We start from the raw sequence: 15,733 nt of genomic DNA on the forward strand, positions 1-15,733 counted from the left end.
TAAGCTTAACTGAGCTGATTGGTTACCATGCACAGCTGCACCACATTTTGCACACTCCAGTTTTGGTAAATTAACCCCAAAGTATCACAACATAAATGTATCATTAAAGAGATGCTTATAGACACAATTCCAAAGTTGAAAGGGGGAGGTAACCAGGAACTGAAATTAAAACAACACGCAGTGAAATGGATACATAGATGAAAGTAGAACTTAAGGCAAAGCATTTTTTTCCATTTTGAATAGCGTAGGGGAGGGTTATAACCTCTCTGTCCCATTGGGGAGATTCTCCTTTACTTCCTGTCCTACAGCCAAACAACCAAGTGAGAGGAAATCTATCCAACGTGAGGGAATCCTAGGGTGACAATAGGACCACCAGAGCATTTCACCAGGAAGATTTCTGCTCTATTACCCCAAACTGGGATAATAGAGGGGAAATTTATTTTCATTTTCTTTTATTTTTGGTAATAATGGAAAACAGCACAAATGGCTAAATGGTTAGCACTTCTGCCTGGCAGTACTAGGGTTGCTGGTTCGAATCCCAACCATGGCACCACCTGCCTGGAGTTTGCCTGTTCTGCCTGTGTGGGTTTCCTCTGGGTACTCTGGTTTCCTCCCACACTCCAAAGACATGCTGATAGGATAATTGATCCTGTCTAAATTGACCCTAGTATGTGTATATATGAATGTAAGTTTGGGACTTTATATTGTATGCCCCTTGAGGGTTAGGGACTGATATGAATGTACAATATATAGATGTTAAGTGCATCTCCCTGACAGTGTCATAAAATTAAATCATTAAATTGATTGGACATGATTTGGAAAGACACACACCTCTCTGCAAAACGCCTCACAGCTGACAATGCATACTGTATCAGAACAAATCCCATGAGATCAAAGGAACTGCCTGCAGAGCTCAGAGTTTTGATTATTGCAAGGCACAGATCTGGGGAAGGAAAAAAAATCTCTTGCACACTGAAGGTTCCCAAGAGCACAGTGGCCTCCATAATTCTCAAATGGAAGACATTTGTCACAGCCAGGATTCTTCCAAGTGCTGGTCGCTCGGCCAAACTGAGCAATCGGGGGAGAAAGGCCTTAGTAAGAGAGGTGACCAAGAATCCTGATGGTCACTCTGACTGAGCTCCAAAGATCCTGTGTGGAGATGGGACAAAGTTCCAGAAGGACAACCATCACTGGCTCTTGGAAGAGTCCTGGTTGTGCCAAACTTCTTCCATTTGAGAAATATGGAGGAGGCCACTGAGCTCCTGGGAACTTTCAGTGTAGCAGAAATTTTTTTGTAGCCTTCCCTAGATCTGTGCCTTGCTCTGTGTTCTCCATGCAGTTACATTGACCTCATGGCTTTTGCTCTGATACAGTATGCATGCATTCTCAGTTGTAAGGACTTTTATAGAGAGGTGTGCACCTTTTCAAATCATGGCCAATCCATTTAATTTACCATAGGTGGACTTCAATCAAGGTGTAGAAACATCTCAGCAATGATCAAGAGAAATGGGAGGCACCTTTAACTAAATTAAAGTGTTATTGCAAAGGGTCTGAACACTTATGCAAATGTGATATTTACATTTTCCCTTTTTCAGTGTAGATTAATGAGAAAAAAATGAATTTAAACAACTGTATTATCAGGCTGCAACATAACAAAATTGAAAAAAGTGAAAGGGGTCCAAATACTTTATGAAGGCACTGTATAATATATATAACACACATTTTCTGTTGTTGCCATAGAAGTCTATGAGATAGAAAACGACTGAATACACTTAAAAAAAAGATAATGTACTTTTTTTGAGCAAGAGCATGGACATAGCATCAGGGGTCTCAGTCACAATTGTGACCCTGCTCATGCTCCAGGGGGGCCTGTGCTGTCTCCCTGTCACTATGATGGGCAAAGCAGAATCCAGAGTAAAGCAGAAGCTCTGAGCTTTTGGCTCCATTTTCAAGTCCTGAGCCTGAGAGTAGTGGAGGAAGGACAGGGTGAGGCCAGCCCTGCTGGATGGGAAAATGTCAGTGCTGACAACCAGGTGGAGATGGACACCAAGCTGTCACAGGGATGAGCAAGGGAGGAGGAATAGAGCACCATCCAGCAGCTGGTACTGCTGTTAGTGGGGAGGTAAAAATATACCAGTCAGATCCGTGCAGAGGACAGACACACACCATCCCACCCCTTCCCACAACTCCTGCTGACACTCACACAAAAATTCTTGCAAAATCCCATAACACCTCCTGAGGGGCCGCCGACGGACTGTGGCTCCAGAGGCTGAAGATTTTACTGTGGCAGTTTGAGCAGAATGGACAGAGGGGGTACTGGATGGGGAAATCTGTCATTGTCAGCATGGGGGGGGGAATAATGTGACATTACCAGGATGAAGTGGGGGGGGGATCAGTAATTCCCTTGGGGGACATGTGTCGTTACTAGGAGGAGAGCACCTGAAGGTGGGAGTCATTTGTCATTACCTGGTGGGGAAGGAGTCATCTATAATTAGCTGAAGTGGGGACTCTTGAAGGAGGGGTCATCTGTCAATACCAAGAGGATGCAGGAGGGCATGTGTCATATAATTTCCAAAAAACTGCTTCTGACTCTCCAGATACAAAGAAGAAATTGCTTTCTAAATTGAACACTTCCTTACTGCATGTATGCAGGGTCAGGACAAGGGAGGAGGGGCAGAAGGGGTATGTGCTATAGGCACATTTGTTAATATGTTGCAGAAAGGGTGCTCTGGGAGTTTCGACTGCTCCATTCTCCGACTCCTTGCTGATGCGAGTTACTGAAGCTTCACTCCTAGTAGTAGCAGCCTCCATAGCTCCTGGAGTGTGGATTCTGCTCTCTGCTCTCGCCAATAGTAGACTATTGTGGGTGGAGGAGGGCTGAGAACACATTTCCATATTACTGCAAAACTCCTTGGGAGTGGGGGGGCAAACTACCCTTCTTCCTGTCTCACTTAAATATCAGACATATCAAATGACCAGAGACAAGAAGGAGAAGCTAAAAAATTCTTCCTGCGCCAAGTTAAACACCCTACTACAGGATCTATCCTGCTGCTGTGCAATGTGGTGAACACAAAATGTGATAAATATAAATAAACAGCGCAAACATAGACCTTAAAATCAAATCAATATACAAAGTGCAAACATATATAAAAAATTATATTAATAGTGAAGTCCATCATGGTTAATAGACAACAAAAGTTCAGAAATCTCAAAAAAATATTTTGTGCAAAAAAAATTTTTTTTTTCCAAATTCTTCTTCTAATGTAAAGAAAAAAACTTCCACCTTCCACCCGTGCAAACCAACATCAAATACACTCACCAGATTTAGGTGAATGAAACGCCTTTTAGGAATTTATATGGGATCCTAAACCCTCTTTCGTATCCACTCTATAGGAATCCTCACCTTCAGTGTAGGCTCCACCATACAACCGGGGAGAGAAAAATCTCAGATAGTGTAATATTGCAAAATACCATTTATGAATAAAAACAAGGATTAAGGCCACTCACATTTAAATCACTTTAAAAAGGCATATTTATTAGGACAAGCTTCTTCCAGATGGACAATGAATGTAAGACAACCTCCCATGGAATCTCACATCACAGCTCCAGGATACAGCAGAAGTTCCACAGAGACCAAACATACACAGATCCCAAAAGATGGCCGCTGGAACGCACCGCTCCACTCACCGGAAGTGACGTCAGACGTACGGGGTAACAACCGGAAATGCGTCAACGCGTTTCGCCCCTCCCATCGGGCGTTCTCAAGACGTCCATTTCCTGTCTGAAGCTCCCTTACATACCCAACAGGGACCCACCCCTCCGTTACAATTGGTCAAAACACATCCCCAGGATTATCAAAAAACCACTCCTCCTGTTATGTGACGTGAGAGTCCTTTACAAATGAGGCATATACCTACACTACTTAAAAACCTTTTTAAATTATTCCCATCACCACTTAATTTTCTCCCAGCAACAACATGTATATTACCACATGTCCCTAGTGGGAAAAACATAAATATAATTTAAAAATTGCCTACATATTACAAAAAACATTTTTTATTAAATGAGTAATGAATGACATCACTACTGAATAGTGATAAAAATAAATATAAAAATAAAAATAATAATGGTTATAAAATAAAAATAAAGTTAGAATTAAAATTAAAATAAAATAAAAATAAATATAAATAATAATAAAAATAAAAATAAAAAAATATATATTATAAAATAAAAATAAAATAAAAATAAAAAAATAATATAATAAAATAAAATAAAAATAAAAAATAAAAAAATATAATAAAAAATAATAATAAATAAAAATAAAAATAAAAATAAATACAAATAAAAATAAAAATAAAGATAAAATTAAAATAAAAATAAAATTAAAATTAAAAAAAATATAACAATAAAATAAAATAAAAATAAAATAAAAATAAAAATAAAATAAAATATAAATAAATAAAAAAATAAAAATAAAAATAAAAAATAATAATGAATATAAAAATAAAAATAAAAATGAAAAATATAAAACAATTTTTTATTTAATACAAATAATCAAAAAAACTATATGAAAATACATATGAAATATATGAAAAATCTATTTAGTAGTGATAAGACACACATAAAGAATTTTTATTGGAAAATAACTATGCTATTACCAATTAGACAAAAAACAATTAATGTCTATGTCCGAGTTCAACCCCTTAGGGTACAAAGATCCCAATTGAAAGATCCATTTTGTTTCATTCTGTGAGATACTCTTCACCATATCTCCTCCCCTCCAAGGGGAAAAAATCCGATCAATCCAGCAGAATTTCAAACACGATGGATCCCTATTATGATACATTCTAAAATGGTAGGAAAGACTGTGATATGTATATCCTTTTTTAATATTCCTAATATGTTCACCTAATCTCACTGACAATTTCCTGGATGTTCTACCTACGTATTGGAGGTGACATGAGCATTCCAACAAATACGTAACAAAGGAACTGTCACAAGATATGAAATTATTTATTTTGTAAGAGGAACCCGTGGAGCAAGAATGAAACGAATCATATCTCCTCTTAGTATCTCCTTTCATATTTCTACATGCCATACACCTATTACATTTATAGAACCCCACAGTATCCAGAAAAGTTGCCTTTTTCTTGGGAATATCTGGAATATTTTTTGCTAACTTCATTCTCAATGTGGGCGGTTTTCTATAAATGAATGAAGGTTTCCTAGGTAGTAAATCATGGAGAACTTCATCCCTTTTAAGAATCGACCAATGTTTCCTTATGATGTTCTCAATAACCTTATGTTGATTTGAGTAACCCGTAATAAAAGCCAGTTCACCTATTTTCTTTTTTTTCCTATTATTTGTTAGTAATTCATCTCTGTTTATCTTCCTCACCTGATCCATTGCACCTGTTAAAATTTTTTCTTCATAGCCTTTTTCTCTAAACCTTTCTAACAGAATATTTGCTTGCTCTTGAAATGTCTTATTATCATCACAATTCCGTTTAAGTCTTATCAATTGACTTTTAGGAATGGACCTCAACCAGTTCCTATGATGACAGCTGTGGATTGGGATGTAAGCATTCCTGTCCACTTCTTTAAAATATGTTTTTGTGTGAAGATAATCCCCCTGTCTATAGATGACTAAATCCAGAAAATCTATAGATTCCATACCGATATGGTTTGTGAAAGTGATATTATAAGGATTACACTCCATTTCACGGATGTATTCCTCTAGATCATTCCTAGTTCCCTTCCAGATTATCACGATGTCATCTATAAACCTTCTAAAGAGTAATAATTTCCCATTCATCTTTTCAAATATAGCCTTATCTTCCCACATGCTCATAAAAAGGCTGGCTACTGATGGAGCATACTTCGCTCCCATCGCAACTCCAGTACACTGCCTATAATAATTGTTAGAATGCCAAAAATAATTATTTGACATTGCTAGGTCATGACAATCTAGCAAAAAATCAATTTGATCACCTTTTAAACCCGATTTTTTCTCCAATGCCCACCTCACTGCTCTTAAAGCATCCTCATGTCTAATGTTATTATATAATGCATTAACATCAACACTGGCCAAAACACAGTTCTCTTTAATCCTTATTTTTTTCAAAACTGAAATCAAATCACCACTATCCTTCAAATAAGATGGAAAACCTGATACCAGGGGTTGTAGGAATTCGTCCACATATTCCCCTAGTCTCGAAAAGAGTGAGTCAATCCCATTGACAATGGGTCTTCCAGGTGGTTTTAATAAACTTTTATGAATCTTGGGTTTTTTTCTTTACATTAAAAGAAGAATTTGGAAAAAAAAATTTTTTTTGCACAAAATATTTTTTTGAGATTTCTGAACTTTTGTTGTCTATTAACCATGATGGACTTCACTATTAATATAATTTTTTATATATGTTTGCACTTTGTATATTGATTTGATTTTAAGGTCTATGTTTGCGCTGTTTATTTATATTTATCACAAGAAGGAGAAGCTGCCTTCTTTCCTGGGGTTGGAGGGGGGGAGGCAGTATGCTGAGAAGGAGGTCTGAACATTCCCTCTCCTCCTCAGAACCCCCTACGGGCCCCTTAGCTTGCTCTTTCTCTTGGAGCCTTTACCCCCCCCTTCCTCCCTTAGAGCCTCCCATATCCCTTTAGTTCCATACACCCCATAGAGCTCATCGTCCAACTCACCTTCCTCCATCATTACACTGACAGATGTGAAATCAGATCTACTCAGACTGAAACCACCAACACAGTGGCATTTTTTCCCCACTGACACTAATGAAGCACCATTTTTTCTCTTAATAACACCATGGACGCAGGGGCATTTTTTCCCTTCCAGTTACACCACATTTTCTCTCCTATTCATGCACCAATATTAAACTCTTCTAATAACCCCATTCCCTCCTCAACATTGGGGGTAAGACTGTGGGGGTGGCACAGTTTGTCATCTACACCCTGAGCACCAAATGACCTGATCTTGGTGCTGGTCATGTTTGTGTTAGGTTTTTAATTTTTTATCAATAAGCAACATACCTGAACATCAAAACAGATAAGTTTTATATTTATATTCTAATTGCCTATATGTTTTTGTAATTATTTTAGATATTGATGAGTGCAAGGAGTCTTCACATCGTTGTAAAACCAATCAAATATGCGAAAACACACATGGAAGTTATCTGTGTGTTTGTCCTCGTGGATTCAAGTCTGAAGGCCCTGGAAAGCCATGCAAAGGTATGTGAACTTGTCTATTTTATTGAATTCTGTCCTTTATTATTTTAGAAGTTTAACTTTATTAATCTATATTATTATACAGATGTAGATGAATGTGAAAAGCAAGATGTGTGTCAACATGAATGCAGAAATGTTCTTGGAAGTTATCAGTGCTTGTGTCCTACTGGTTACCAGCTCATGGTCAATGAAAAAACATGTCAAGGTACTGTTGTTTTAGGTTTTTCTGAAATGACTTGTTTTGGTCTCCATTAAAGTTGTTTATCCAAACATCAGTATCAATAATCATTTTGCCTAAAAAACAGAATATACCAAGTACTTGTCTAGGTAACTTGATGAAAGTTGCTGCTTTTCTAGAAAACTTGCTGCTTCTTTCACTAGGGGAGTTGATGATTCAAGCATTAATTGCGTTGTAGCATACCAAATAAGTGATAATGAGCACTTGTTTGCAACAACAGTGCTCAGTGAAGGTTTTAGAGATTTTCAAGTTTTTGTTAGAAAAATCACTAAGCAACATAATGTTTAAAGATTTATTATTGGTAACAAAAGTGCACATCCTACAGCTAATAAAATAAATAATATTTTTTGGGCAGTTTGTGGGGGAAAGCAACAGAGGTGAGTATAACAGATGGAACTGATTTTTATTCTCTATTGCTGACTTCATTTGTGTTCTTTAACAAAGCTATAGCGGGCTTTAAAGGATAAGTTCACATGTCCCATAGCTGTAGCTGCACCCGCTGCCCCCCTCTCTCTGACAGAGAGTACTAGGAAACTTCTTCCCGTACTATCTGTCAGATTTGAGAACAGTGCGGCCATGTGGGGCGTCACCCACATGGCCTTGTCACTCATTTACAGAGTTCTGTGAATGAGTGCCTACAAGTCCCGATATCCTTAGTGGCTGTTGGCTTGCAGCTTTCAATGAACTGCCGCGGTGCTCCACATTGAAGCTTCCTGTCAGAATATCAGTGTACTTGTACATCCCGTACGGCAAGTAGATGTTCTGAAAGGCCTGCAGGAGACCTGCATGACATCAGTGTTCTACTGATCACTGGTGCAATGTTTTACAGGCTCCTTTGGACAAAAATAATATATGCACATTTTTTTACCTGCAATAAAATGGGCATTTATTATTTTTGTCCAAAAGGTGAACTTATCCTTTAACCTCCTTGGCGGTATTCCCGAGTGTAGCTCGGGGTAGAATTTCTATACCAAGAACGGTAACCCCGAGCTACACTCGGGCTTACCATGCAGCGTTCTCTGGGGGTCCCTGCAGCACTTACCTTGTCCTTCGCTCCCACGATGGGTCCCCTGCAGCGTCCCCGTCCATCTCCTCCGGCGGATGCCAGCATCTGGCTTCCGTGTTCCGGTCCCTGTGACGTCGGAACGTTCGGGCGGCGGAACTGGCGGGAAATTTTAAATTTTTAAAAAATGACATTTTTGCTGTCATTGCTTTTTCACTGCATTTCACATACATTTTGTCCCCACTGCTTTGTCCTGTGCCCTGCCTGCATTTGACTGTTCTTTCTGCCTGGAAACTTAGAAAAGTCCATGGCGGCCAAAAAGCGTCCCTTTACGTCAAAAGCGGTTTTAGAACAGCTAGAGAACAGCGATAGTAAATCAGAACCACTTGCAGAATTGAGTGATAATGATTTGTGGGGAAATTCGTCATCAGACACTGAAAACGATTTTGCGACTTTGCTCAGCGATGTGCGAATTTGCCTCTGTATTTCAAATTTCAGTGTTTTTGGTTTGATTATATTATTGAATTCAATTTATTATTATTATATTATTATTTTTTATGATTATTTATTAAATTATAATTTATGATTGCGTGTTTCAAGTTTTATCATATCCGGAATGTTTAATAGACTCTTTTTCAGATAGATTTCAGTGAGTTATTCCTAAAAATTACAGCCTACAATAAAAAACTACATATTTCCATGCAAAAAAATGGTACCGCTTTCAGCACAAAAAATCGGAAAGAATCATACTGCCAAGGAGGTTAAGGTGTATTTACTGAAAAGCTATGCTTTTTAGTTTTGGATAGAGTGGTGGTGGGAATGAACCTTTGTTGGGTTTTTATTGATTGTTTTTATTGTTTTCATTTATTTAGTCTCTCTTTTTTCCCCTGTAACCACTGTCATTGGGAGTGAAAGTAAAACAAATTCAAAATTTTGAGCTGACAGTAGAACAGGAATAAAGTGGCAATCTTCCAATAGGAGCAAATGTTCCTGTGACTGCCTAAGAGGGCATTTTCCGACCTTTGGAAAAATGTCCTATAACTTCCAGTATATCTAAAGGACAAGACAGGAAAGGTAATATCTCCAATGGGACACAAATTCTTCTCTACTCTATCTAAAATTAAAAAAAAAAAGTGTATACTTTTATTAAAACAAAATCAGCTATATAACAATAATTAGATGAGGAACGTATACAAGGGAAGAGGTGTGCAAGGCATCATTTACAATAAAGGTTTGTTAGCCTTTCCAGTTGCAATAGTTAAGTTAAACATTTAAACTAGGACTCTGGTCAGTTTCTTTTAATTTTGCACAAAGTTGAGGAAAAGGTTTTGAATTTCTTTCGGGGTTTTTTTTCTTTCTTTGTCAGCCATAAATCACATAAAAGTCCTCTGAGGCAGCCTAATAAATCTGGAATGGGAATACAACTAGAAATGTGTCATAAGCACCCTTTATAATATCTCTATTTAATATAGGCAGTCTTAGAGATTGCAGGAGTTACATGGTTAGATACAGGGCTTTTTTTTCCTCAGAGAATAGATGCGGGAACACAATCATGCCTCCCCCCACAACCCCCCTTCCCCCACATGCCAAATTGCATCAAATAGTAGGTGTGGCTAAAATTCACTAACTTTTTGAGGGTCTTAAAGGGGCATTAAATACCTGAGTGCACGGTGTTCAGAGTGCAGAGTTCAGGATTGTGTTACACACAGAGTGCACAGTACAGGAGTGTGCTACATACAGAGTGCAGTGTTAAGGAGTGCTCTACATACAGAGTGCAAAGTTCAGAGTTACACCACACACAGAGTGCAGAGTTCAGGGGTGCGCTACACATAGAGTGCACTTTCTCCCCTCTGCAGCTCTGACTTCTACACACAGCCCTCCCTCCACTGTCTTCATCTTCTCCCCCCCCTAAAAAAGGTCCACCATCTTCATCTTACTTTTGTTGTTATGTCAAGCTGAAACACCCAGACGGCTCTAGTACCTTCCAGCATTCTATAGGCGGCTCCACCTCTCTCACTTGCACTCTCATCCAGCATCAGCATCCAGGGACCATGAAAAAAATGGAGATCACAGAGGTTGAAGCTTACCATGTGCCCCCTTCCCCCCATGAATTCACTGCACCCTGGGCACCTGAATCTCCCTTGTTTCTGTCCTCTACTTTGTGGGTCTGCTCAGGAAATAATATCTGTGGGAGCCTCTGGGAGACAAGCTATCACTTGTAAACAAAGAAGCTGGACATTTGTGTTTACAAGTGATTGTGGTGAGCAGAGAGCAGAGGGCCTGAGCCAGTGGTTGTGGAACTCAGTTCCAAATAAAAAAAGTCCTGGTTACATATAATGTTTAATATAACCACGTTTTATTTCCTTAACCGTTTCAATACCGTGCAATTTTACACCTTCCTGCCCAGGCCATTTTTCAGGTTTCAGCGCTCTCACACTTTGAATGACAATTGCGCGGTCATACAACATTGTACCCAAACTAAAATTTTATCATTTTCTTCACACAACTAGAGCTTTCTTTTGGTGGTATTTAATCACCGCTGGGGTTTTTATTTTTTGCTAAATTAACAAAAAAAGACCAAAAATTTTGAAAAAAAAACACATTTTTCTTTGTTTCTGTTATAAAAGTTTACAAATAAATAATTGTTCTTCATAAATTTAGGCCGAGATGTATTCTGCTACATGTCTTTGGTGAAAATAACCCAAATTAGGATGTATTATTTAGTTTGTAGGAAAGTTATAGAGTTCACAAACTATGGTATAGATCTGATTATTGATCAATCCTGAAGTACTGACAGCCAATCTAATTTCTTGAGGTCCAAGAATGTCAGAATAGTACAGATATCCCCAAATGACCCCTTTTTGCTGAGTAGACAGTCGGACGTACTTCATAAGAGGCATGGCGAGTTTTTTGAAGTTGTATTTTTTTGTCATAATTTTTCCGAAAATGAAAAAATGAAAAATATTATTTTCACTATTTTTTTTTTTACATACTGTCACCAGTGCAGTACAGCGTCATCATATAACTGGCATGGCGGTGAACAGGGACACTGACTGGTGACAGTATGAAAAAAAAAAAAATTATATTTTTTTTTAATTTTTTTTTATTTTTTTATTATATTTAATTTTTTATTACATTTTTTTTTTATTTTTTTTAAGATTTTTTTTCATATTTTACTATGACCAAAATAGTACAATGTTACCATAGTAACATTGTACTACTTTGGGGAAGTGATCAGTATTTTTTTTTTTTTTTTTTTTTTACACAATTTGCTTATAGCAAAGAATTACTTTGCTATAAGCAAGCATTTAGCTGAATGAAATCGATTCATTCAGCTTTTTTTTTTTTTTTTTTTTTTTGTGCTTAGCTGTGATTTGGTCACAGCTAATCACATGACATGTGCATGTGATTAGCTGTGACCATTCACAGCTAGGCACTAGTATACAATGGATGGCATCATGAATGAAGCCATCCATTGTATACAACTGTCATGTGACCTGCTGTGATTGGTCGCGGCAGGTCACATGGTACCGGCAACGGGAGCCGGTACTCGGATCTGTCATCGGCCGTGTCCGAGGTGCACGGGCGGTGACAGATCCCGCTGCTGCGCCGCTCTGCAATAGCGCAAACGGCGCATGTGCGGGAGCACGCCAAATGGCGTGGACCCGGAAAGCTGCAGCGCTTTTCAAGCCGCCAAACGGCTATTGGCCGGGCGGCTAATGGTTAAAAATCATTAGTTATAGGTCAAAGCGAAAGTTAAACTTTTCATTTCTTTAATGTAATATCAATTATATGATATTATCAATTACAGTGTTTAACCAAAAAAAAAACCCCTGAATGAATCAATGTCATTCAGGTAAATGCTTGCTTATAGCAAAGTAATTCTTTGCTATAAGCAAATTGTGTAAAAAAAAAAAAAAATTGATCACTTCCCCAAAGTAGTACAATGTTACTATGATAAAGTACTACTTTGGACATAGTGAAATATGAAAAAAAAATCTGAAAAAAAAGAAAAAAATGTAATAAAAAATTTAAAATAATAACAAAAAAAAATATATATATATTTTTTTTTTTTTACACTGTCACCAGTCAGTGTCCCTGATCACCGCTATGCCAGTTATATGATGATGCTGTACTGCACTGGTGACAATATGTAAAAAAAAAATAGTGAAAATATTTTTTTTTATTTTTTAATTTTCCGAAAAATTATGACAAAAAAATACAACTTCAAAAAACTCGCCATGCCTCTTATGAAGTACGTCGGACTGTCTACTTTGCAAAAAGGGGTCATTTGGGGGATATCTGTACTATTCTGACATTCTTGGACCTCAAGAAATTAGATTGGCTGTCAGTACTTCAGGATTGATCAATATTCAGATCTATACCATAGTTTGTGAACTCTATACCCTTCCTACAAACTAAAAAATACATCCTAATTTGGGTTATTTTCAACCAAAGACATGTAGTAGAATACATCTCGGCCTAAATTTATGAAGAACAATTATTTATTTGCAAACTTTTATAACAGAAACAAAGAAAAACGTGGGTTTTTTAAAAAAAAATTTGGTCTTTTTTTGTTAATTTAGCAAAAAATAAAAACCCCAGCGGTGATTAAATACCACCAAAAGCAAGCTCTAGTTGTGTGAAGAAAATGATAAAATTTTAGTTTGAGTACAATGTTGTATGACCGCGCAATTGTCATTCAAAGTGTGAGAGCGCTGAAACCTGAAAACTGGCCTGGGCAGGAAGGTGTAAATTGTCCGGTATTGAATTGGTTAACAATCTGGGCATCAGACTAATTAAGTTTTTCTGTCAATAGATATAGATGAGTGCCTGGTCCACAACATACAGTGTGGGGTAAATCAGATGTGCTTCAACATGAGAGGAAGCCACCAATGCATAGATACCCCTTGTCCTCCTAACTATGTGCGCGACTCTTCTGGGTAAGTTATCTTTTGAATGTATTATCATGATGACAGCAGTGCCATATTACATTTATTGCTCATGCTAGCGACTAGATTAGTGATTTATTAAGTTAATATTTATTTATTATTTACTGAGTGGGAAATATCATGTGTGCTATAAATATAAATAATTGCTAATAATAATTAATTCTTCTTCTTTATAATTAATTTGCCTGTGATTCTGTTATACGGGATAGACAGTAACTCTTTTAAATAAAATTAAACAAAAAATTTCAAATAGAAAAATAATATAATGTTAATCAGATGTGAGAGGGATCACACCCAAAATGACTTACAGGAAATCACCTGCTGTCCAGCAGAAGAGGTGGTTCAGTTTTTGTCATCCGGTACTGTCCCAGATTTTATTATGCCAGTTACCAGTTTCCCTTCTTAAGTTAGATGTGATAGAGAGGTGATGTAGCCACGCATGTCTTGCCTTAAACTGTGTAATGTTTGGCTTTCCACTGTAATCTTCTACTACTATTGAAAACATTTTTTGAATTTAAAAGGTGAAAGCACTGTGAGTACCCACTAGAGGCCCAGGGTCAGGAGGTCCCATTGACAGGTCCTAGAAGTAGCTAAAAGCCCTCGGCTTGCTTTTGCTGTAATTGTGAATTCCTTTCTGCCCTTTAAAGGAGTCCCAATATCTGACACAGGAGAGAGAAGAGATATTCCACTGACTAAACATCCATATAAAAGGGAGCTTTATTAGTGGGTATTTCCATTGATGATCTATGTGAGAGGAGTAGAAATGTATTGACCATCATTACGTAAAGGCCCAACACAGGCTGCTAGCCAACAGTGATAAACTGTCCTATTATTAGAAATGCAGAACATTAAATATTGCAGAGAGGAAAGAGAGGGGGTGCCAAGAATGGGAAGCCCCACACCATGTTTACAGACAATCACTATGGGAACGAGTTGCATTACAAATTTCTAATGAATGGTCAAACTAAATGGGTATTCACCCTTGTTGTACCTCCGCCTGCAGTGGGAAGTGATACATCTAACCACAGCAGTATTCAGCTTGGGGGGGGGGGTCTCTGATTTTTTTCTTCTGTGGGTCTCCCTTGAAATCCATACCAGGCTCCTATCATGGATAGGGACCTGGCATGTATTTTAAGGGGGATCACCTACCTCCACAGTTTTTTTGTGGGTTACCCCATTAACATCCATACCAGACCATCATCTAGGATAAGGCTCTATTCACACTTTGCACTTCTGCCCATGATTCCAAATAGTGTGGCAGTTGCAGCACAATGTGTGGTGTGCATTTAGGTGCCATTATCCTGGAACCAGAAATGTGATGCAATTCCGCCGTGATTGTCGTGTGACAGGATTGTGCAGATCACTACAAATCGAGCCTTTAAAAATCAGGTGATGCTAGTAGGTTGTATGCATTGTACAGGTGTACCACTTCACAGGCAACTGAGCCCAGGTATCTTTTGCTCATCACTACGTCTGAGAAATTATACCATGTAAAGAAAACAGTGCCCGGCAAGATGTGTGCCAGTTTGTTTACCCACTTCATCACCTTCTCTTGGATTCTTTCTCTGTACAGTGGTTGAAATAAATAGGAGCCATACTGGGGGCAAGCTTGACTGTGGGCAAACATCATGAAGCTCTGCTCCTGCTCTGGCATTTTTAACACACCTTCCAGGGAACTTTCAATACACAGATCTTCCTGCTATACTGTTCACTCAGCTGATTGTAATTACACAGCTGTTTCAAATCTTTCAACAATAATTTTCAGGGGGGTTGTGTATGACAGATGTAGATGTGACAGATGTAAAAGATCAACATAGGTTAGGTTAAGCTAGGCTAGGTTAGGATAGATCTTTTTGTCAGCTGATCTATTGTGCTTATTTTTAAATGCATTTTTTACTCTTAAACACAATTAATAAATACATTAAATACTGCATATGCAAAAAGGTTATTTTTTCCTTTTCAATAAATTCCTATTAAAATTTGAATTGCTCATCAAACAAGATTGCCCTAATGATCAGATTCCAAATTTGATTCTCCCACCGTCCCACTCCCCACTGGTTTACTCACACACTGGACTATAAGAACGTTTTCCTGGGAACATTCCTCTGCTAACCAGATCAGTGATGAGTGCTTCAGTTCATTGCCATCTACGGAGGGCTCTGCGCTCTGGCACGGTGTGCACTCACACTGACGCAAACTGCACCAAACCACAAGTGAACTGTGCATGGAAGCATTCCAAGTGGTCCCAGGCGCAGTACGTTTAACATTCTTAGGCATGGTTCAGATTACTCACATTGCACAAAT

At 37.9% G+C, this 15,733-nt stretch overlaps 1 protein-coding gene across 1 annotated transcript in view; it reads left to right on the top strand.

Annotated features, from left to right (window-relative positions):
- The window catches only part of HMCN1 (hemicentin 1), a 468,291-nt gene that overhangs the window by 449,361 nt on the left and 3,197 nt on the right, over positions 1-15,733 (top strand). The window contains exons 103-105 of the mRNA XM_089678830.1: positions 7,111-7,239; positions 7,322-7,441; positions 13,297-13,420. Coding sequence (XP_089534956.1) covers positions 7,111-7,239; positions 7,322-7,441; positions 13,297-13,420 — 373 coding nt within the window. The remainder of the gene's footprint in view (positions 1-7,110; positions 7,240-7,321; positions 7,442-13,296; positions 13,421-15,733) is intronic.

This window comes from Staurois parvus, unplaced genomic scaffold, assembly GCF_062004578.1.
Source record: "Staurois parvus isolate SC_StPar_1 unplaced genomic scaffold, SC_StPar_1.0 ptg000210l, whole genome shotgun sequence".
Taxonomy (NCBI): domain Eukaryota; kingdom Metazoa; phylum Chordata; class Amphibia; order Anura; family Ranidae; genus Staurois; species Staurois parvus.